Source organism: Pollachius pollachius, assembly GCF_949987615.1.
Source record: "Pollachius pollachius genome assembly, chromosome: 1".
Classification (NCBI taxonomy): Eukaryota; Metazoa; Chordata; class Actinopteri; order Gadiformes; family Gadidae; genus Pollachius; species Pollachius pollachius.
Window position 1 is genome coordinate 37,574,456 of NC_136934.1, and position 23,993 is coordinate 37,598,448.

General features: G+C 40.0%; 2 protein-coding genes across 5 annotated transcripts in view; one reads left to right on the top strand and one right to left on the bottom strand.

The window, feature by feature from the left end:
- On the top strand, nt 1-23,663 carry znf1035 (zinc finger protein 1035). 4 transcript variants are annotated; one of them, XM_079753967.1, is made up of 4 exons: nt 1-234; nt 13,577-13,661; nt 14,093-14,158; nt 15,154-23,663. In XM_079753967.1, the coding sequence occupies exon 4, from the start codon at nt 15,195-15,197 to the stop codon at nt 23,031-23,033; it is 7,839 nt and encodes a 2,612-aa protein (XP_079610093.1). In that variant the 5' UTR covers nt 1-234; nt 13,577-13,661; nt 14,093-14,158; nt 15,154-15,194; the 3' UTR covers nt 23,034-23,663. The 4 variants fall into 4 exon arrangements, with proteins under 4 accessions (XP_079610093.1, XP_079610096.1, XP_079610094.1 ...); XM_079753970.1 differs by having other exon boundaries at nt 13,581-13,661; XM_079753968.1 differs by having other exon boundaries at nt 1-158.
- LOC307088225 (trypsin-like) overlaps nt 1-23,993 on the bottom strand; it is a gene marked incomplete at both ends in the record, with an annotated part of 66,459 nt that overhangs the window by 29,669 nt on the left and 12,797 nt on the right. The window lies entirely within an intron of this gene.

The window sequence follows — 23,993 nt, forward strand, 5'->3', positions numbered from 1 at the left end:
CAACAGCACCCATAGAACTCGGAGGGGAGGGACCTTTCGATGTTCTCGCATGTTGTTATTGGTTGTAAGGTTCCATTCCTGAAATGCATACAGTCAGATATATTGTCTGAAAGCCTTACAAATACGGTGGACCGGATCATCACATCGGATACTGAATTGTAAGACAATCCATTGTCTATTGACATTATTGAATTGGACTTGCATTGCACCATCGCTCTAAGGACGAGCCAGAACGTGAGTTTTTGGTGAAGAACTGAAGTTATGTCGATTCCAGCTGCAGTGAAGCCATCATTATTGGTTGCTAGCTATGTAGGTATTAGCCATGTAGCTGTCAAGGGTTACATTGATGTCATAAATAGCGTCAGCAAATATTAGCCGTGTGCTAAAGCGGACACGTTTGATTTATCGAGGCAAAAACAATAGTAGATTTTCCTTTTATTGTGTGCGTTGTAACCGGTATGGCCCACGCTTTGTGCTAAACAGTTAGCTCCCTTAGGCTAATTTATACCACGCTAAGAAGCCCCGTTATACTCTCCCGTCAGCAATTCCGCCGTTGATTCTTCAGCTTACGTTAAAGATTACAAATACGAAGCTGATTTTTATCGTGGGCGCGGGTGTGAATTCCTTTTAATAAAGCAGTGTAGTGCCATTTCGCTAGGTCTGTGGGAGTCTGGAGGATGAGGGATCAGTCTGGCCCACTTAATGTAATATGGACATGTGAGTATAGTTGCAAAAACGTCAGTGTCCACAAATGCTTTCATAGAGCACTACCATTTATTATCTATAAATAATCCATTCTGAGGATTCAGGTAGGTTTATGAGATATGCTAAACCTGTCTCTAAATGTCATCAAATGTTTCTCCTCAGATTATATTCATGGGACAGGCTTGCAACTTTGTACAATGTATGATGTCTCCCAAATTTAGGTTAATTCATAACTTAAACCACAACACTTTGTTTTTGTTGCTATAGCAAACAAATTTCTTTAAAATAATCATAGTTGAATACTAGAATACCACATTGTGCTGGATTACATGTCACGCAGTTTAATCGTTCATAAATTGTTTTTGATTAATACACAGGGCTCAACATTAAGCCTTACTTTAAAGAACGACGTGTGTGTGTGTGTGTGCGCATTAACATGCCAACATCCTCTAGCTTTGTCTTCAGCACGACTCTCAGGGGTCGTCCCTTTTGACTATAGAAGATGAGCTGGAATGTTATAGAGAAGAGGGCTGTAGGTAATGTTTGTGAGATGAAACAGGAGATAAGTGCAGAAAAGAGCAAGATCAACAAAATGCCCCTTCTCTCTCTCCCTTCCATTAAGAAGAACTGCATTTCCCACACCTGTTGATCACAGGCAAGATGGATTCCCTCAATCACTGAAAATATGTTTGATTGGTCAGAATGACCTGGGAACAGTCTGGAATCGAAATGGTCTAATACAGAAGTTTGTTTCGACCAATGATTATGCTGGAGTCTGTAGACACATAATTGGTGAACACAGACTCGGCAATAAACATATTAAAACACCATCAGACCCCCTTTTTTTCAGGGGGGCTGTTAATGATAGAGGTATTTTATTGACGTACGCTGCAGAAACCAATATTCAGTGCCAACATGTAATATTGTTTAATGCAAAACAAATAAAGTAGTAAAAAGTAAATAAATTATAACGAAGGATACATTCAGGATAGTGGCTAGACTGTAATATCCCATGGCAGCATCTTACATTAAATGTAACTTTTAGCCAGGCTTTATTTTGCCCAGGAATGGCGTTGAGGGGGAAACTAAATGGTATGTAGATGGAACATGTATGTTTTACGAGAAGGAGGTTAAGTTCAATGCCATGCTAAAGATTTTAATTAAATACAGTTAACCAGTCTGAATTGTTAAAGGATTGCACAGCCCTATCTCGAGTGCAGCACGGCCCGGTCCCCAGTGTAGTGCAGCACAGCCCTATCTCGAGTGCAGCACGGCCCGGTCCCCAGTGTAGTGCAGCACAGCCCTATCTCGAGTGCAGCACGGCCCGGTCCCCAGTGTAGTGCAGCACAGCCCTATCGCGAGTGCAGCACGGCCCGGTCCCCAGTGTAGTGCAGCACAGCCCTATCGCGAGTGCAGCACGGCCCGGTCCCCAGTGTAGTGCAGCACAGCCCTATCGCGAGTGCAGCACAGCGCGGGTGGTATAGGGGGAGAACGTGGTCTGTGTGACAAAGAGAGTTTGAATAAAGTAGGATACACATGGTTTATAATTGATCCCTTAAGTAAATGATTTTCCTCCAGCCACGCAAGAAAATGATCTCTTTAACACAAGAAAAAGGTATACCGATCGGGACGATTGGTATACCTACCTTATACCTATCTTTTTGTCAAGTTATTTTTTTCTCTTGTTTGATGCAACATCAAAGAAGCCTACGCCTCTTTATAAAGCACTATTTCGTCTGTAGAGAATTGGCGTTGACTCAGGCTCTATGAGTCAACTTTTAGGGTACAGCCCTCGCCGCCCCTTCCCAGGATCCCTACTGTAACATAGTATAAACAGTAGGGGTGTAATGATGTAGCGATTTCCGTGTTGCAGTAAAGTCAACATTAATTGTATTCGCACAAAAGTAGATTCTTAACGGCTCTCGCAAGCAAATTTGTATACGTTTTATCAGTCACATTCAGGTTTCTTTGTCATGTCACCATGGAGGGGTGTAATGGTACACAAAAGTCACTGTTCGGTACGTACCTAGGTTTTTAAGTCACGGTACGGTTCATAGTTAAGGGGAAAATTTTAAAAACCTGCTTGTTTGTCAACAACGGAGAATTGCCGTAGATCAGCAGCAATGAAAACACCAATAAACTTGGTTATGGCATTTGCATTTCTGTATTCCCAGACGGGTTGTTGAAATAGTGTCGTGAGCTGGGTTTGCACAGCTCGTTTTTCTTTCCACAGCAACAGTGATAGTAACACCTGGATGTTGCCTTTTCAAATGCGTGTGCTAGGGATGTGCATTTCTGGCAAAAATACTATTCGATATTCGCTGAGAAGTATTCGAATAATATTCGAAAATCGGTCAATCAAGAACCCACCACGCACGCACGCACCTCGGATACACGCACACACAATGACACAGGGAGAGGCTTTTATGACTTGTATGAAATCAATCTGTTTATTTCAACAACTGCGCCATCAACATTCAACATCAAAATTATTTCAATGTGGGCAGATAGACCTACATGCGCCGAAATCGGATTGCTGTTTACTTATTTAATTTACTGAACACAGCCTGCATGACGGTGAACTACACACGCCAAAAAAATTACTTCACGCGGTGTGTCTTTTTACAATTTATTTGTTACCAGCATTCGTAGTGTTGATCAGCAGAGAAATAGTCCACCAAAGACGTTGACGTCGCTTAGCAACCGAGGACGCTATTCACCACCGGAAGTTGTGAAGGCCCATGCAAGTCAACGGAGCGTTCAACAGCATTGAGAAGAGCCGTGTAATAAATAACGATAGTCACATTCATTATTCGATATTGTACCTGACTGACTATTCGACTATTCGACGATCGTTGCCCATCCCTAGCGTGTGCATGTTAAAGTGCTGTACGTAGACATGGAGAGCCCTCTCCATAGCCGGAGAGCATCCAATATTTTTTAACTATCCGTCGACGCCATGGACCTATTGGTCGACGCAACGGAGACGGCAAAGGCTGTGATTGGTCCTCTAACAAATTCATTTCCGGAATCACTTCTCCGGTTTGACTTTGCACCTTAATTACTTTGTAAATTGTTTACTTTGCACCTTAAGGACCAATAAAACACCAAATAAGATTTGAAAAGCTTTGGAAGTTTATTTACAACACTGCTTACATGGTTTGTAGTCAGAAAATAACATTTATTGATCAACCATAGTGGTGAACTACCATCATAGACCTATACTTATCAGCAGTGTTGGGACTAACGCGTTATTAAGTAACGCGTTACAGTAACTACGTTACTTTTGCGGTAACGAGCACTGTAACTAATTACTTTGTCAAAATCAGTAACGCGTTATCGTTACTGCGATTTAAACAGGCTTGTTACTCGTTACTTCACGTGCATAACCCAGAACTACAGTTTCCGTGGTGGACGTGAAGCGGACGTGAGTCACGTGACACAGCGACGTGCAAGTAAATGAATTAAAACAATGGCGGTGTCACACCAAATTTGTACCGGGTGCCAAATTTGTACCGGGTACGAAATCCATACGTAATCCATTCCAAACCTGCCTGGCAACAGATGATCGCGGACGATCGCGTCGATTGACGTAGGAAGGTTCAAGAACATTTGCGAAGTCGTTCATTGAGTTCAAGAACATTCGTGAAGTCGTTCATTGAGTGCGACAAGACAGATAGCCCTAACTTTACAAATTACATTTATTAGCGTTCCTAACTTTATATTTGTATTGCATTTAATTGTTTAATCGAATTTAGCTAGTATCCTCTGTGTTTAATGTGTAGTAAACTGAGTGTTTAACCACGAATGTTCTTGAACCTTCCTACGTCAATCGACGCGATCGTCTGCGATCATCTGTTGCCAGGCAGGTTTGGAATGGATTACGTATGGATTACGTACCCAGTACAAATTTGGCACCCGGTACAAATTTGGTGTGACAGCGGCAGTCGACGATGGTCCAGGCGTTGTATTTCTCTCATGGAAATATGCACATTATTTTTCCTTTCTGACAGTAAAAGACATAAGGAATATTTTGGTGACCTGTCATCTTTGTGGAGGTTCGAAAACTCTAGCCACATCAAAAACTAGCAATTCTAATTTGATGAAACATCTTCAGAAACAACACGCATCTACCAAGCTAGTTGAAAAAGACTCTGAAGGTAACACAGGTGATGCTGCTGCTAACGTCAGCTCCGCCGACGCTAAAGGAGAAGCCACTCCAGCCGAACAACGAAAGCTTGATTTTACAAAGCCTGTTGCACAGTCTATAACCCAGACACAGCTAAACAAATGATGGAGATGTATGGACAAAGACTGATATAGACGTAGACATACTAACAGACTACTAAAGCACATTATCCTCCATTATTGATTTCATCAGTTGTTTTATTTATCTAAACGGCCAGAGTGGAGGAAATATATATTTTTTTATAAATTAACTAGGTTTGTGAGGCTGAAAGTACTTTTTATTTATTTAGTTTCTCTTTGTGAGGCTGAAAATACTCTTAAGTTTGCCCATCATTATTGATGATGAGGTCTCCAGTTGGTGGAGTTAAGCTGTTTTGAGTTAAGGTTAACTTACAAAGAACGGATAAACCTCACTTTGTTTACATTGTAAACATCTATTGTATCAGTTTTGCACTATTAATTCCTACAGTTGCTAAATGGTCTGAGGCACAGTTTAATTTTTGCACTGCCAAAACTATACTTTGTACCTGTTTCAATGGCTCCGATAAATATGCCTATCAAAAGTTTCAAAACATACTGTATGTTGTGTTTTGTTGATCCACTGCTTCATCGTAGTGATACTGGGTACAATGATCAAATTTTACAGTTGTTTTGTCGAACACTATGCCACATCAACCCCAAAATAATGTGTGTGCATTTGTAGAGGGTTGGAAACAGTTGGAAACAATGGAAATATTTCATTCATTTGCACTCACACTACTACACTGCTATGGCACGTTCAGGTCACTAGTGGCGCATTGCGCTTGTGGTAGGATAGGACTTACATGTAAGCAAGCCAGAGGACTGGCAGCCTCCCAAGCTATCCAGTTAGGGAGGCAACACATAAGATACAAATAAGATAATTTAGAAAAAAAAAGTTACTTTCCCTAGTAACTAGTTACCTTGAAAGTAACGAGTAACTTAAAGTAACTGAGTTACTTTTGAAAGAAGTAACTAGTAACTGTAACTAAGTTACTAATTTAAAGTAACTTGCCCAACACTGCTTATCAGTATGTATTGATCATTCATAGTGGTAAACCAACATTATAGACCTATACTTATCGCTATCTGCTACATGTATTGACCATCCATAGTGGTCAATTATCATTATAGCCCTATACTAATCCTGTTACATGTATTGATTATCCATAGTGGTCAACTAATCATAGACTTATATCCTATCTGTTACATGTATTGATCATTCAATTTGATAGCAGTCGGCGCAGCCTTTTCCCTTTGGACGCTCGCGCACTTTCACTTTCACAACACCCTGAGAATGACTTGCGTGTGTGAAGTGCTGTGATCAACAGCTTCCATCACATTGTGGCCCCCATGGCTCCAGTTGTCCCTGACCCCTGAGAACCCAACAAGTCACACCGCTTATTATTCAAAGAATCGAATGACGATAGGATTGATCAATATAACGATATATATCCGGGGACGTTAGAAATGTCTATCAATGTCTATTGTTCTTATCGCTCTTTACTTCACGGTAGTATTTTAAGTCATTCTGACCATGACTCAAAATCAATACACGTTCTCGATTATACGAAAATCTAACCTGGAGGAGTGGAAACAGAACGAACGTTCCCAACAATCCAAGACAAAATGAGTCAAAAGATATCTTGCAATAAAAAAGCAAATCTCAGGGTTTTTCTTGTGCGGATATTTGAAGCTTGTTTTGGACAGACGTTGTTTCTGATGATCCAGTGTAGGGCTGTCCCCTGAAAGTCGATGATTTGAATCCTCAGTCGGGAAACCCTGCAGTTGACTCAGAGAATCTGAGTCAACTGCGGGGTTTCCCGCCGTCTTCCTTTATTATTTTTTTTTAAAAGAACCAACCTATAGTGTAGACGTGTCAGACCATATGCATGAATCGACACATTTATTGTGACTTTTTATTATTCTTCTGCAGTGGCAGTTGGTGCTGAAAATAAATTGCAAACTGCGCGTACAGATGCCACCGCAGGCTTAATATTCACCATTTGCATCATAGCTCTAATGATAATAAAGAGAAGCTTTATTTAGACACTGACCATGTCACTGTGGCGATTGATTCATTGTATATTTGTTTGCTAGACAGAATCTCGCAGAGGGAAGAGGCTGTCTCCTCTTACATATTTCTCTAGGAGCGCAGTCAATGTGGCGACACAGCACTGTGTATTCTTTTGGGCTCAATAAATGCAATCAGATCGTGACCACGGGACTCATATAGTGGATTATCCACTAGCCTATACATGAGCCCCGTGTTGATTATCGGACCGCATTATGGGCAGGAGCCTAATTAAAACCCGACAGGAATAAGTTGGCTACAATTCCGACGAGTTTGATTGAAAGAAAACTGTTCAGGTGAGAACGTAATGAGCACAACGCGCAAGCATATATAAAAGGCCTATAGCCTACCAGAGTGTTAATAGAAAGAAAACTCATTTTTTAAACCTCCAAAAGACCTGCCCCGCACGGCTGCCAAATAGTCGAATCTCTTGACTGAAAAAGCAGATCTGAATCGACTCAGAAAATCCTGAGTCGGGGACAGCCCTAATCCAGTGGAGAAGAGTTGGGCTTACCAGTTTAACGCTAGGTTGTATGTTAATGTGTGGGGCTCAGTCCAAGCAGCAGTTTATTATGATGTCCGTGTTAGGGTTAAGCTCAGTCTAGCCCCAGTGTGTGTGACGCATTTGATAGATAACATCGCCCATAATACAACAACGGTATTGAGAAAATTCACAAAGTTGCCATGGATTGGTTCTAAAACACTCCCCTCCTTCCTAGAACGCTCAGCCTAAAACACATTATTTATTTCATATAGTCTTCAAATTCAAGCTGAAACATTAGGTTCTCGTACACAATATCAACGGGTTACGCCTAGGTCTTTTGTTTACTGGCGGAGATTTCCGCGGGTTTTTTTTATATAAACATTACTCAACCGAGTAATGTTTACTTTTGGTTATTCATATACTTATGTTTATGGGCTGCACTATTAGATATTTCTGAAACTTGAAACAGTATTATCTACCGTAATATTTCTTTAGGTTTTTTTATATGCGAATGAGAAAAGAGAAATTACCTTTCATTTGTATTTAGTTTATTGGAATGTTAAAAAGTAGTCATGTGGTTATGGTTCGACATTTCTTTCATAAAATTACAGAAAATTAACTATCTTGCTATATATCATTATCAAGATATGAAATGATCGGATGGAAGATTTTGTCAGTATCACACAGCCCTAAATGACACTGGTGCTTAGTTTGATTAGCTTTAATAAAATATACTATGTAGACCAGTTTTAATGAAAAAAAAAAAAAAAAAATTGCATTTCTATATATTTTTTTGCAATTTCGATTCTGAGAGTGTGTGGTTTTTTTTGGGGGGGGGGGGGGGGGGGGTGGTCTGGGTCATCACTTGTATTAACCAGGAAAAGAGTTATTGACAACGTTATTCGAGATAAGCTCCCAAAATGATGAGGCTTACACCGTTGTACTCCTTGGAGTCTAAGCTTACATATGGCATATCGTTTGTGTAGACGGCATGACGTGAAGAACATTGTTTAAGCATAGTTTTTAGCATATAGTTTCTACGGGGAGCAAACCGCATTTGTAGAAAGCAGTTAGCCCCTCTAGCCATGTAAAGGGGGTCCCCACACACCTCCCGAACAATTTTATTTCAAATCGATAATCCAGTGTTTCCCCTAGTTTGTTTTCGTAGCAGTGGTACTATGTTGTTAATCTAGCAATGCTAGGGGGGTCCGGGGGCATGCCTACCCGGATCTCTTTTTAAAAATTAAAAACTTCTAGTGAGATTTCTTTTGGGGAAAAATGTACAGATAAAACTTCCAAATATGACATTACATCAATCAGAGTCAAGGTATCTGCTGAGACCAGATCAATGTCTTGCATATAGCCGCTGAATGCATATAGGGGAAATACTGGATAATCATTTTAATCAATTGGACGTCTGCAACATCTGAAATGGTTAGCTCTTGTGATCGCCACAAGAGCTTTGATTCGCTCTGGCCCAAGCTTCAGCAACTGGCAGAGGGATCGCGCTCGGCAACAGCCAAATTTGCAATCGGCTGTTGCACTTTTTTCTTCTTTAAGGTTGAAATACTGCCACACCGCTGACATGACCAACACGTAGCTCTCATGCGTTAGCTCCGTTGCGCATGTGCCTAATTGGCATATTGCTCTGCTTTGACGAGTTTCTAACACTCTTAATGTACAACAAAAAGGAGGTGTAGGGGATGACTTTTGATTAGTGATCTATCATCCACAGATGTGCACATCTGATTGTTTGATATATCGACAACTACAAATTTGGTGTAATGATACCATATTACATTTAAGCAGAGGGGAACCGTCAGGGGGCCTAAAATATTCTAGAAATTCTAAAAATATTTTATAAATTCATCTAAACAAAAATGTTTTTGAGGAAATTAACCCTTCAAGCGGTCTATTGGTCAGTCTATTAGATTGCTCCTGACCCGCTATAATTTCACAGAGGTCGAGTAATAGTAATTCTATGAGGCTTATTTCAAATGACAAATTGACCAAACAAATCTTCCTTCTAAATGTGTGGGCTGTGTCATCAAGTTATCGATAACTTGATGACAAGTTCTGCCTGCTATGAGGGACATGAATCCAATAAACCAGTTAGCTAGATTATGGCCTTGAATTTGCTTACTTCACGACGGCAGCCGCTGCGAGTAGCAAGACATCTAGTATAGGTTATTGTTTCTGATTTGGTATCTACAATGTTTTCTAGTTAAACTTTTAATAAAAGTGGAATTAAAAATAGGTAGACGCACACAAGATCTAAAATTGGTTCAGAAAACCAAAGCTTTTGAAAGGCATTTAAACTCCACCTATGGCAATACCTGTGGATGACGCGATGAGCAAGGAGCAAAAGCTTTACCGTTGGGATTTTTACATTTTTCTGCTGTCATGACTTTCGCATCAAGGTCGATGTCTATATATTCTACTGAAGTGCACACAAAGCTTGTGTGATGATGCGATTAATTGCCTTTTGGATTTGCATTTTGCTAAAGACATTTTGGTGATCACTCACTCTCTCCATGCGGTTTGCTCGATGCATTGCTAAGACTGACTAGCTTTTTTTGGGAAGGGGAAGGGGCGTCAGAGGGCCAAGGTTTAAGAGTCACATTTGACTACTGCATTTTAGGATGGATGGATGGATGGATGGATGGCTGGATGGATTTTAACAAATCAAGCAGATGCGTTAGGGGTGTAACGATCTATCGATGTAGATCGATACATTGATTGATTGGCGAACGATCCAACTGCATTGATGCAACGCCCAAACATCAATGCATATCGCTGTATTATACAGTTTTATTTTGACAATCTCCTTGGCGGCTGTTTGTGAAACTATTTCTGCACAAGTGCAGCAAGCCGCTCACGTATCCGTTCACCAGTTAAACGAGGCAAGAAGCAACAGCGAGCGGATGTGTGACTTCGAGGATGACTAGTTTTGGTTTGTGTTGCCAGATTGGGCAGATTTCTAAAATTATCTACACAGATGGGTTGGGAAGGGTCTATGTTCAAATTGAAAGGTCATCACAGGCTCTTAACCTGTTAAGCCCTAGGCCTATTTCACAGGCCTCCTGCCCGAAATGACATGCCCAAAATTAATAGAGTATGCCTCCGCAACTACAAGGGCTATATGAATAAAGTTGGTTTCAAAAAGAAGGTAACACCTGTGAGGTGGCTGCAGAAGTGTCAGAATCAATATAGATGTTACTGTGTCAGAGTAAATTCAGCTAGAACATAGTAAGAAATGTCAATTTTCAATTTTCGCCTAGAGAAAACACAATATTAAGAGTGAATACCACCTTGAAACTCTGGGATAGTAGCCCAGAACCTTTAGGGAAACATATAACAACATCTGATGAGTACCCTGTTCCAGGATAAATGCTAATTAAGTGAATAAAGTGATTTTAGAGAGGTTTTAATACAGGTAGGTCCAGGCGGACTAAATGGTGCCATTTGGGCACTTTTGGGCACCATCAGTGCCATTTGACCTTTCTAAGGTACCAGACTGTAAAACTAATTTTATGTCACTGACATATCACTATAGGTATTCATTCCATCCAAATTCAACAGTTTTAACTTGTTTTGAAAATTCACCCAGACCTCTATACATTTTCGCAGTCAAAGAAAACCATACAATCGAAATGAAGTTTGACTTCAACTGGAGCAGATATATTTGAGAACAACATATAATAAAACCAAACTATAAAAACAATGGTAATAACACAGCTAAAGACTACAAACACTAGGGATAAAGATATATATATATATATATATATATATATATATATATATATATATATATATATATATATAAACACGCTGGCAGCAACTCTGAACAAATATAACTAACTAAAACTAACTATATACACTAAGGGCTGTTATGCCACTGCTGGAAGCAGTTCTTTTTGGAAGTGAAGCACAAAGGGACCTGGCACTTCCTGCAGTACAATTAATCCGTGTCCAGTTCTGGCAACAGCAAGTCACTGTCGTCAGACGAGGACTCAAGAGGGACTACAGTAGCCCCACTGTCGCTAGTAATTGATAGCAAATGCCTCCGCAAACGTATAGGTCTTTCTCCTGCCTGCCATTATTTATTTGAAAAGAATAACAAATGGAAAAAAAAGGCAAGAAAATACAAAATAAATAGCTAACTACTAGCTAACTAGGAATGCAAACGTTGTAAGAAGTGTGTTGTAGGAGCGTATGTCTCTATCTAGCCGGAGTGTCTGCTCTGAGAATGTTCTTGGCGCTTCTGGCGCGAATTATGCTGACCTTCCAGTCAAACGCGGGAAGATATATTGGGTATGCATTGGTCAATTTGGATGATTGACCCCTCGAACCGTCAGAGCCAATAGAATCGAGGGACCCAAATCCATGTAAAACAACACCATTCGCCAATCAAAAGTATCACACTGTATAACGTTTTTTATTTGTTTATTTATTTTGCTCTTCTTTGGCTGGTAGTTAAGTTTGTGAGTTTTCGTCGTAGAGTGATGAGAGTGATATCATTGGAATCTGTGGAGCCTCAGCTTTCATATGACATATAGTTTGTGTGGGTGGCATGAAGTAGCGAAATCGGCGGCGGCCAGTATGCGCGCATGCACGTTTTGCTACGGGCTCATTTAGTTGCTTGGTGTTAGAATTGTGTTTTGTTTAGGTAAAAATGGTTATCAAAGGCTTTTAGCCGAGCTTCTTCCCGTTACGTGGGTATGCACCATGGACATGTTGGAGCATGATGGTGCTGTTTACAGCTGTTTACAGCACACGTTGGCGCAGCTGCCCCAGCCCCCGGGGGCGCTCGGGTTTTGGAGGTTAAAGTTAAGCCATAAGAGCAAAGAAATAAAATCATGAAATTTAATCAAATTGTTTTTTGTTAGTTGATGTGAATGTAAGAGGTTGTTTTAATTGGGCATTAGATATTGTCTCATCGATCGCATGCCCCTGAATCGAAATCGTATAGCAGCAGACTTGTGATATAGGCAAATATCGTTGTGTTGTCCAATGAATCGATTTAATATCGTATTGTGATGAAACCAGAGATTATCACCCCTAAAATGAATGGGGAGACCTTTATCGGAACATTGGTGTCATTTTGAATTTAGTCTATGCTGTGTATGGTTCACATTTATAACGGTTCCTGGAATTTGGTACCGGTACCCAACGGTACATTCTTTTCTGTACTTAACTCTCGGTAATAGTAATTAATTAATTAATTTCATTTATAAAAAATAAGACAAAACATCTCAATTTCAGCATTGTTATTTATTTTGAATATACTTCAATAAACCACTCCTTCTCCCCTTCCAAACCCATCTCTACAACCCCCAGCCCATAACAATAGCGTGAGAATACTGTCGTCTGTGTCTCGGAGGAAACACTGCTATACTTCCCAAAATCTTGTAGTCGAAGCACTGAGGGACTCGGGCAGGGTAACGACGTCTTCTGCACCAGGGTGAAGGGTGTAACCTCTGGGGCTCGGATGTGATGATATCCTTGATGATGAATTCAGTTTGACATTCAGTGTTCCCCAATTTTTGCTCCCTAATTTGAATAGCTCATTGATAGTCTATTTATTATGACCAGTCCTCAATTCCTCAGCTTTTTCATTCTGGGTAAAACTTTTTCGGCACTAGTTCCAGTTTCAGTTTTTTCTAGAAAAGTTGGTTGCAGGGCAAGCAAACACGGTACATTCCAGGGCTTTTAGACATGTTGTGTTTGACCAGGTGTTTTGTTCAGGTTAGACAGGATTTCCCTGTAAATAGTGTAAACATCTATACTTTCGACAGCTTTTGGCTCTCCATTGGTCTAACTGTGTTAGAACGTACCACATGAACGAGTTGCGACGTAGTGGTGCTTCTCTATCTCTACTATGTCGAAGCACACACTCTCACCCGCCACTTGCGCTCTGTATTTCAGGTCCAGATATTTGGTACAATTTGATTTAAATTGAATAGTTACCGACAGTTTCAATGTGTGGCACATCATTTGAAGATAATGTTTTTCCCTGGGGTTGGGTCCCAACAAGTATAGCCTCTGTTTATTTGCTGCTCAGCTGTATGAACTTATATTTCATCCAACCATCTTATCTGCTCAAGGCAGGTGTGATGCTGACCAAGACAAGGGACACCACATGCGAGTAGGAGCATCCAGGAGGATAAGATGCTCACCTCTGCCAGAGCGGTATGTCTGAAATGAGAAAAGGACAATGTTCAAGTTTGTCCAAAAGCTATTCCTATCGCTTTCATTGCAATCCTCTTCCCTGCCTTCTAACCCTCTGGTGGCTCTGCAACACTTCATTCAGTAAATTCTTAACATAGTGCTTTAGTAATGGTAATACTACATGGATCATAATACAATATGAAACCCTTTTTATTATTTGCATCATTGGTTTTTCCAGCCTTGCACATGACTTGTTGTCTATCAGGATGATTTTTATTCAACATTGTAATAAGTTTCTATGAATTTTAACAAAAATCCTGCCAAACTTGAAAATCCTACCTTTAAGTATCCAATTATATTTTGGTATTTTATGGAACTCTTTCCAGTTACTCAAACACAAAGTGAAATATGTATTTTGAAATAAATATTACTAATCATGGTTTCTTTTTAAGGTTGGTGATCATATACATAACGGATCAACATGAGTCGAGTCAGTGTATGACTTAAAGAAACATGAGGTAAGACGGCTCTATAAACATGCAAAACCATATCCAACTTCCAGTTATTTAATGTTGTGCTTATTCATTGCATATTTAGGTGAGTGCTGCATACAGCGCTCAACTATCCTTCTTCATAAGTTTTATTCTTTCTTTCTTTCCTCTTTATTATTCTCTACAAACTTTGGGACCTATCTCCATCCTCAATTTTTCACCTAGAGACTCCATTCAATTTTTAAAATGTTCAGAATAGCTTGGAATCGCGCGCTTCTTTTCAGATTTTTTATATATTTTATACTTTTAAAATACTATCTTTTTTTTAACATGGGAGTCAATGGGAGGTACTTCAACCTCTGGTACTTCAACTGTTTAAGACGTAACTAAATCAATTTTCAACCGTTTATCTTCGTTCAAACCATTTAACAAATCTACACACTTGTATCTTCAATAATATCTCAACGGAATTTCGATATCATTTAAACTTTCTTCAGAATCACAGTTTTAGTTTCATACCAGCTTCGTTTTCATCTGTTTTCATTGAAGACGTCTGCCCATTCTGACACTCTTACTCCTTAAGACATCGTAACTCAATCATTTTTAAACCGTTTACCTTCATTCAAACCATTAAACAAATCTACACACTTGTATCTGCAATAATATCCAAAATACATTTTGATATTATTTAAACTATTCAGAATCAAAATTTTAGTTTCATACCGGCTTCGTTTTCAGTTGGTCTCATTGCTGGAGCGTGAGGACGTTCAGCAGTGTTGCCAGATTGAGCGGTTTTTCACGCTGGATTGGGCTACTTTTGTAGGACCTTCAGGCAGCGTTGCCAGATTGGGCTGGTTTTCCCGCTCTATTGGGTTACTTTTAATCACGCACCGGCTCGACAGACAGACAGACAGCACCAGATACTTCAGTTCAATTCATTTTACACGTCTGCATTTTCTGCAGGAAATGCATTTTCTAGTTATAATTATGTTTTCTGATTTTTTTTTTTTTCCTTTTTTAAGGGTCAACGGAAAGTAAATCTTTCCTTCAAGTCTTCAAAAGAATGGCTCATGGCTGGGATTCCTACCTTCCCAACCTTCAACCTCCGCCCTCTATTCCGAGGCCTTGTGAAGTGTCGTCTGGACCAGAAGGGGATTTATCTCAACCTATAGAGAACTTCAATGCACATCATGACTTGTCCAACATGGAGGTTTCAGAAGAGGCTGTTTCAACCAACTCTGACTTTGGCTCCAACCTTTACCCAAGCTCTGGCACAAATTCAGACTGTGCATTTAGTTACTATAGTGACACACCATGGCAAACTGATCAACATCAGTCAGTCGAAGATGGGTCATCCAAATGTGAAAATGGAGATTACTCAAATTTGACTGCAGATGGATTAACCACATCAAGCCATTTTCCCTCTTTTGCAGCAGATTTGCAAGAAATTAAGGAAGACTGTGAAATTCTGGCACCATCCTTCCTTGAGGACTACTCGGATGTCAGTAGTTGCTCAGATTCAAATATAAATGAAACAGAAATCAGACCTTCTTGTAAGTATATGAAAAGCTTGGATACAAATAAGGCAAGTTGTGACAATTTAATAACTACAAAACACAGTCCCTCAGAATGGCCATTCACCCCGACCGGTAATATGTCAATTTCTGCTGATTTTCCTACCTCTCAAATCTCAGAAACACCTTTAATCTTGCCAATCCCATCTGAATTACACGATAAGGCAAGAAAAATGGCAGATTGTGCGGAACAAAATATGGAAACGAAAGAAGATAATTCCAAATGTTGTGCCCCAAAACATTCAACATCAGCTTCGGCAAAATCCTTGGAAAGAGAGAATGATAAACAGGAAAATGCAGGGACAGAGCAGAAACTGAAATATGCCATGGAGGAAAAGAAAGTACCTATACAAGCAAAAGAGCTGAACGTCACCATTGGTATTCACAAGGACATGGCAGAGGATTCAACAAACGGCTCCTCCGAGTATGAAAAAGAGCTCTCATGTCATAAAGTGGACAAATGGCAAGAGAAGAAGCCACTTGTATACAATAAATTAACTTCGGTCCTTAGTTCTGCAAAAGATTTGGATGTTAAAATCCAGGAAACTGCTACAAAATTACCAGACCTGATACAAGATAACAGGGAAGTATGTGATGGTAAGGAAACCATTGACCAAAATCACGTTTCCTCACCTGGCCGGCATGAAAATGGAATGGATGACACAAGTGACTCATTGTTGTCTTCCGCCACTGAATGTGCAGGTTTAATTGATGCCAACGTTTCCCATCCTCAAGATACAATTCATGAACTGGACAATGACAACTCAGAGACTTTGGAGGAAGTAAAGATGACAAATGGTCTGAAAAGAACAATTCAAGGCATATCACAGTTCCAGTGTCCTGCACAGCTATCTTCTGAAAGTTGCAAGGACATAATTTGTAGTGATAATGTTGAGGACAGCAAGTGTGACTCCATGGATGCTTCTTACAACCAGACACTCTCTGGCTCTAGGAGGCTTTTAGAGCAACCTCCAGAAAGTGAATCAACAGATCAATTGCACCAGCCAAAGTTATACTCCATTATGGATGAGGAAAAAACATTGAAGAGCATTGTTACTACTACACAACGGCATGAAGAGAATGGATCTGAATCTTTGAAAGAATCCTTCCAGGAGACAAGGCCATCCTTTGAACAGCCTGATCTTGCCATATATGATGGTGAAGCCTTACCTAGAGTGAATACCCCCTGTACAGACAATGAAACATCTCAATCAGAACCAAAAAGTCCTGTGGCAAGTTTGGAAAACTCCAACCCAACTGATTTAAAAGTGCAGTTACCTGAACTCAAAAGCTCTTTACAATTGCAAAAAAGGCTGCAGCCCATTATAATTCTGAAAACCTTAGAACCAGTAAATGGCATAAAAAAATATCATTGCACGGAATGCCAACACTCAACACAAAATGTTGATGATATAATTGAACACCATCATAGCCATTCACAGCATGAATTCAAATTTTGCCCTACGTCTAATATCTATTTGCTACATGATGATCCACAAAGCAAACTTGTTTGTGATGTCACTGGCTACGACCTACCAGAGAAGGTGGTACTTAAGACCACGAGGAAAAAAAATAAAATATACCCGTGCAACTCATGCAGTCATGTATCTCATAGGTTTTATCAACATGTGCAGCATATAAGAACTCATACAGGAAGAACACCATTTAAATGCAATGGATGTAATCTATACTTCTCGCAGAGTAGTTGCTTGTACAGACACGTGCGCATTGCTGGGCGATGTCAAGGCTCAAAACATAAGTCAAATACACATTTGAATATCCCAAAAAGTAAAACAACCAAACCAGAACAAGTAACGGAGAAAGTTATGGAATTCAAAGGTCTAACGGACTGCTACGTGAAGCTTATGGATATCTCCGTGGCACATGTTTGTCCATTTTGTTCAAAAACCTTTGCAAGTTCCAAGAAGATGAACAAGCATGTATCGAATGTACACAAGGTGAAGGGAGTCATAAAGGGAATGGCAAAAAGTGGGGTTGATGCATTCGGTAAATATAAATGCCCACTCTGTCCTCGTGTTTTCAAGTACTCTTACAACAGAGCTCGCCACCTGCGGCGCTGTATCAAAGAACAAACAAATGGTGCCAATTGGAAAATAGGTAGTAAATATCAGTGCCCACTGTGCAAAGAAATCTTCTCATTGGCAAATAATCGAACACGACATATCCAAAATAATTGCCTGCGAAACTATCTCCGAAAGCTGGCAAAAGCAAACCCTAAGATAAGTCTGGCCAATAAGGAAGTACCTTCAACTACAACAGACCCTGAGGACATACGAGGCTACAAATGTAGTCTTTGTCCAGCCAGGTTTTTCCATCCATCTGGGAAATACAAACATATGAAGAAACATGAGTTGTACAAACTGACAGGAAAAGTTGTCCAATACAGGTCTTTCCCCGTCTCGATAGACAGAAAATATCCCAGCAGTAAAAAAACTGTGAAGAGCACAGATACCTCAATTTCAAATGAAGCTAATCACAGCTATGGCTTCTCATGCTCCTTCTGTGGCAAAGGATTCAGCAAATCACTCTCTCTAAAGAACCATGAAAGAATTCACAAAGGTGACAGACCATATCTCTGTTTGGAATGTGGAAAAGGATTTGCCAGACACAGTCATTTGATAAATCACAAGACAATTCATCAAAGAAGGATACAATGCACAGTTTGCAAAAAGATTCTTCCATCTATTGGGGAACTGATTCAACACAGAAAGACTCATCTTAAAAGGGGAAAACTAAAGTGCCCATACTGTCCACTGCTGTTTGATTATCCTGTATATTTACTGAGACATCTTGCATCCCACAAAAGTGAATCCAAAAATGAACTTGGTTATACAGAGAAAAAAGTAAAACCACCGCAATCTTTGCATAAGCAGAAAGTTTCCCAGTGTTCTTTGTGCAAAGAAAATTTTGAGGATCCCCAATCTTTAAGGAAACACTGTCTAAAACATATAACGGAATCCTCATTCAAGTGTCCTTTCTGCCAGCATCACTTCAATTCTCGGCGCTGCTTGGTTCGCCATATAGAAAGGCATTCTGGAGACAAACCTTTTCCATGCAATGACTGTGATAAAAGATTCCACCGCATTATTAACCTTGATCTCCATAAGAAAACATGTTCTGCCAGTAAACTGGAAGAAAACCAGCCGGAGGTTGTTGAAGTTTTAGAGAAACCATCTGAAAATAGCAGAAAGTTACTCTATTGTTCCTACTGTCCACGGACATTTAGTAGAAGAAACCGTTTCAAGAAACACCATAATGGCCATAAATTAAATACTTTGTTGAGCTGTTCTAAATGCGCCCTTTTTTATGGACGTACAAAACTTTCCCAACATGAAAAGAATTGCAATGGAACAACTGCCGTTGATGAACTTGGCAAGAGTTTGCCAAACAAAGTGGTGGAAAAGGTTGAAAAAAGGTTGCATGGGACCAATAGAACTAGAACAAAGACATTTCCACATATCTGCCCACACTGCCCCCAGAAGTTTCAGTACAGATCACTTATCTTAAGACATCTGAATTCACACACCAAGAAATCCTTTGCTTGTGACCACTGTGGCCGTCAATATGGCAACAAGTCTATGTGTATCAAGCATGAAGCCTTATGTGGTGGGTTTGTTAGAAAGGATGATACCAAGCTCCACAACTATAACCAACCAAGATTGTTAAGACCAACTAGTGTCAAAGAAGCGAAAGAGAAAAATACAGATTCTGAAGCTGAATACAAATGCAAGTTTTGCACAAAGACATTTTGGAAACCCAGCAATCTGAGACGTCACATTTTGACACACACTGAAGTCAAGCCTTATCGCTGTAAAGCCTGTGACAGTTGCTTCTCCAGGTATGATCATCTGAAACTACACCAGACCCGCTGTAAAGGCAAAAGACAGCGATTGGAAGTTTGTTTACCCAAAATTAGTTTGGATGCAGTTGGAAAAGGTTGGCAAAAGCAGGCTCATAGTCTGATTATTGCTGAGGAGCAGAGATTTGAGTGCAATATCTGCTTAAAATTCTTTACTTGCAAATCTAAATTGACCAGACATGTGTCTATGCTCCATAACAAAAGTACATTACCTATCAACCGGCGCAAAAACATTGCACTATCAACAGGAATTGACAGGCTTGATGGTATAACATCTCAAATTCTAGAGCAGTATCCCATCAAACGGCAAAGAAATGCCTGTATATATTGTCCCAGATCTTTCAAATCAGGTTGGCAGTTAGGAGTGCATACTCGACTGCATACAGGGGAGAAGCCTTTTCTCTGTAACCTGTGTGGAGAGAGATTTATCAGGAGGGATTATTTAATGCGTCACTCATCCAAGTGCAACCCCACAAAGGGTGGACATGATGATTTAGTGCCCTGTAATCAATGTCAAGAGCTTTTACCCAAGGAGTCCCTTGAAATCCATCAATTGGATTGTTCCAACGCAAGTATATCAGGTGACCTCCAGAAATCTTCTGAAATCACATCAAATGGCTTCTCTTGTGCTTACTGCGATTCCACTTTCTTAATATTTTCTCAGCTCCAACAACATTTCCTAAATGACCACAAGCAGGACACTGTTAAGTCACCAGTTCCCACTACTTCTCTACAACAGCATTTGTCAAGTATTGTGAGCATCAAGGAAGAGCCTTTGGATGCCACAAATGATGAGAAACTAATAAATGGCGATGGCAAAATATTGTTCAGTGGCAATACTCATGTCGATGATGCTGGAGAGAAACCTTTTCCATGTTCATTTTGCAACTTGCGCTTCAAAAACAGGTCAGGACTAGGTGGTCACCTTCGCATTCATTCAAATCCGGCTCCATTTTCCTGTCCTAGGTGCATGAAACGTTTCTGGAATAAGAATCACCAACGCCGCCATTTAAAGAAATGTAAAAGACTTGAAGTGCTTTCCAAGAAGAATGTTGGTCTCAAATCATTGATCGCCATCAGCTCAGAGATTGATGCACCACAAAATGATTCAGTTCTAGTTTTCAAAGAAGGCTCCCAAATCCCTCACAGGGGCACAGGGGTTTTACAGACAGAATTTTCCTGCAAAGACCCAGAAGGCTTACAAGAGGAAGACCAAGTACGGACCTCATCTGTGGAAAAGAAAGCTGTACACTACCAATGTTCAGAATGCAACCAGAGTTTCACTGATGGTTTATTGCTCATTAGTCATCTTGAAGACCATGGAAGAGTTGAACAAGAGAAAAACCGCAATACGTGTCCAGAGTGTGGAAAGGTGTGCAATAATGGAGCAAATCTTGATAGACACATGAAGGCGCATGGGATTGATAAGACTTATCCTTGCTTGGAGTGTTCCAAAAGATTCCCCACCTTAGGAAAGCTACTTGTACACAAAAAACATCACAAAAAACGCTCACGCCCATTTCTTTGCAAGATTTGTTCCCAACGATTTTGGTCAAATAAATCTCTGCTCGGCCACTTCAGTGAAAACCATCCAAATGAACTCCACTTTTGCAAACTGTGTAGCAGACATTATACTTTAAAAGGGTCCCTTATTCGACACTATAAAAAGAGACATCGCATTAGGCAGCTTGATCAATATATCGATTGCTCTGAAAATGAAGAAAGTATTGACCATGGAAGCATTGAAGTCAATGCTTCAGGCGGAAGTGATAAAGACGGCAAAACTGATGAAGATGGTGACGGGGAAAATAACAGTGAGAGTAGTGACTCGGATGCAGCACCCTACTTCCCTTGTCATGTCTGTGGCAAGACATTCCTAACATCAGAAAACCTTGAGGATCACCAGCGATGTCACCTTGGTGAAAAACCACATGAATGCGCAGAATGTGGTAAATGTTTCTTCCAAGCATCCCAACTGCTACAGCATCAACGAACGCACACATCAGAATTTCAGTGTCAAACCTGCCACAGAGGCTTTGTGTCTCTTTTTGCATTACGCAAACACAAGCACACTCATGGAAAGAGTCGGCCATTCCGCTGCTCGAAATGTGACCTCAGTTTCACAGGATACTCCCAGTTGGCAGAACACATGGCAATGCACCGTGAAGATAATTTCCCATGTGACATATGCAATCGCACATTTTCCTGCAAGAGCAGTCGTGCAGAGCATCGGAAAAGCCACTCTGTAGCATCTGGGGATCTTCCACCTTTGATTTTTGAAGAAGAGGTTGATAGTTTGACTTTAGCACCATTCACAAGTCAACAGAATTACCGATGTGGGGTTTGCCACCAGTGCTTCGAAGACCCAAAGGAACTTTCAGAGCATGGTTGCCTTGCAGCAAAAGAACGGCCATTCTCATGTTCAGTTTGTGATCTATACTTTCTGCATGAATCTCACCTGGAGAAACACAAGATTAGTAATCACCAGCGACCGAGCTATGAATATTTGTGCAATCAATGTCACATCTGCTTTTCAAATGAGAAGACCTTCATTTTTCATTCACGTAAACATCACCGCGAAAAGAGACATGCATTAAAGATTAAAGAAGAAGATGTTGTGGAAAACAGTACAGTCCCCAAAACAGTAACAAAATATCAAGTTAGCAATACAAAAAATAATGACTTAGTTGGGGTACAAAATCCTCCCCCAATTAATTATCTGACTCATGAATGTACAATTTGCAAATGTACACTTCCCACTGAAAGTAAAATGAAGGAGCATGAGCGTTGCCATATCCCTGCAGATACACAGTTTGAATGCACAGGGTGTGGCCAGAACTTCTTAGGAACCGATGCTTTCAGACAACACCCATGTTCACGTTCATTGTTAAAGAGTGATCATTCAAGTGAACAAACCAAGAAATCACCTGTGAGTGGTCCAACAATAGGGGAGGAGGAAGAAGTTGATGTCATTGGAGAGGATGTGTTTAATTGCTTCGCTTGCTCTGAGCAATTTTCCACCAAAAGCTCCCTGTTGGAGCATCAGAATGAACATCATCCAAAAGTACAATTAAAATGTGGGATTTGTGGAAAAACCTTCAAACATAGACGAGAACTAATTCAACATGAGCGAACACATCTAGAGAGAGACGCCAGGGCAACTGTTAAGAAAAAGAAAAAAACGCGGTTAAGTTGTTTTAAATGTCCCACTATGTTTGACACGGTGCAAGAGATGGCTTTGCACATGAAATCCCACTGCGTGCAAGATTATTTACATTACCGTTGTGACATGTGCTACAGGTCGTTCAGCCAGCTGTCTCTTTTGAAGCAGCACCATGAAAGTCATGTTGGCCAGGTTGTGTATGAATGCACAGAATGTGATAAGGCATTTGCTTTTCTTCACCTCTTGGAGGAACACCAATTGACTCATGCTGGACCCTCTAAGTAATGGTTTTTTTTACATTGTACATTACTGTAATCATCTGAACTAAAATGTGCTTCATTTAAGCTGCTCATTACTTGTTTTCTTTCATCACTGTGTATTATTGATATGTCATACATATATTACTTTACTTTTAAGTTCTTGTCTTGTTATCTTGTCAGGTGTTATTTCAAACATTAAAGCAAAACTAAAGTTATGATGTATATTCTTACCAGCTCTCTGACAAAACAGGATACATGTATTGAATATACTGCAGTGAATACTAGTTGTGTAACCTTTTTAATGTCTTGGAGATTGGAAGGGATCACATCTTGAATATACATATAGTTTGACAGACAAAAAGTGAATTATTTTTCTTGACTAATGTGTAAATAAGGCATTACTGTGTATGTTTTGTAAATAGTTTCCATTGTTATGACACACGGTTTGAAGGTGATAAAAGTTCTCCAAACTAAGGATGAATTTTCTTTGTATTATAAATGTTTTAGTGTAATGGCAGGTTGTAATTTTCATATAGGAACAAATACGTTTATGTACAGATGAAATGTTTGGTATGATTGCTGATATTCTTTTCAACAAGTTTGTTTTCTTACAAATTAAAGAAACACTTTTTTTGGATTCATGCCAAAAAGAGACGTTAAATTATGGGTTACAATTATTTTCTTCCATATTTCTATACCGGAGAGTTTAGGAATTATGTAGCAAATGCAAGAGCCTTTTTACTGAGTTCAGATACTGTCTGCATGATATTTTCGCCTTTGAATGTAAATAACGCAAAACATTAGGAACATTTTTATCAACTGAATCGCTGAAATCGATGAAGGCGATGGGAGCATTCATCTACTTCTTAAGAGTAGGTCGTGTACAGAAAAAGGCAATATGACGATTGTATGCGGAACTATAGATGCATGTATGCGGTGCGGGCGGCCTTCCATCGACCCTCATCGGGTAACCCGGAAGTAATGT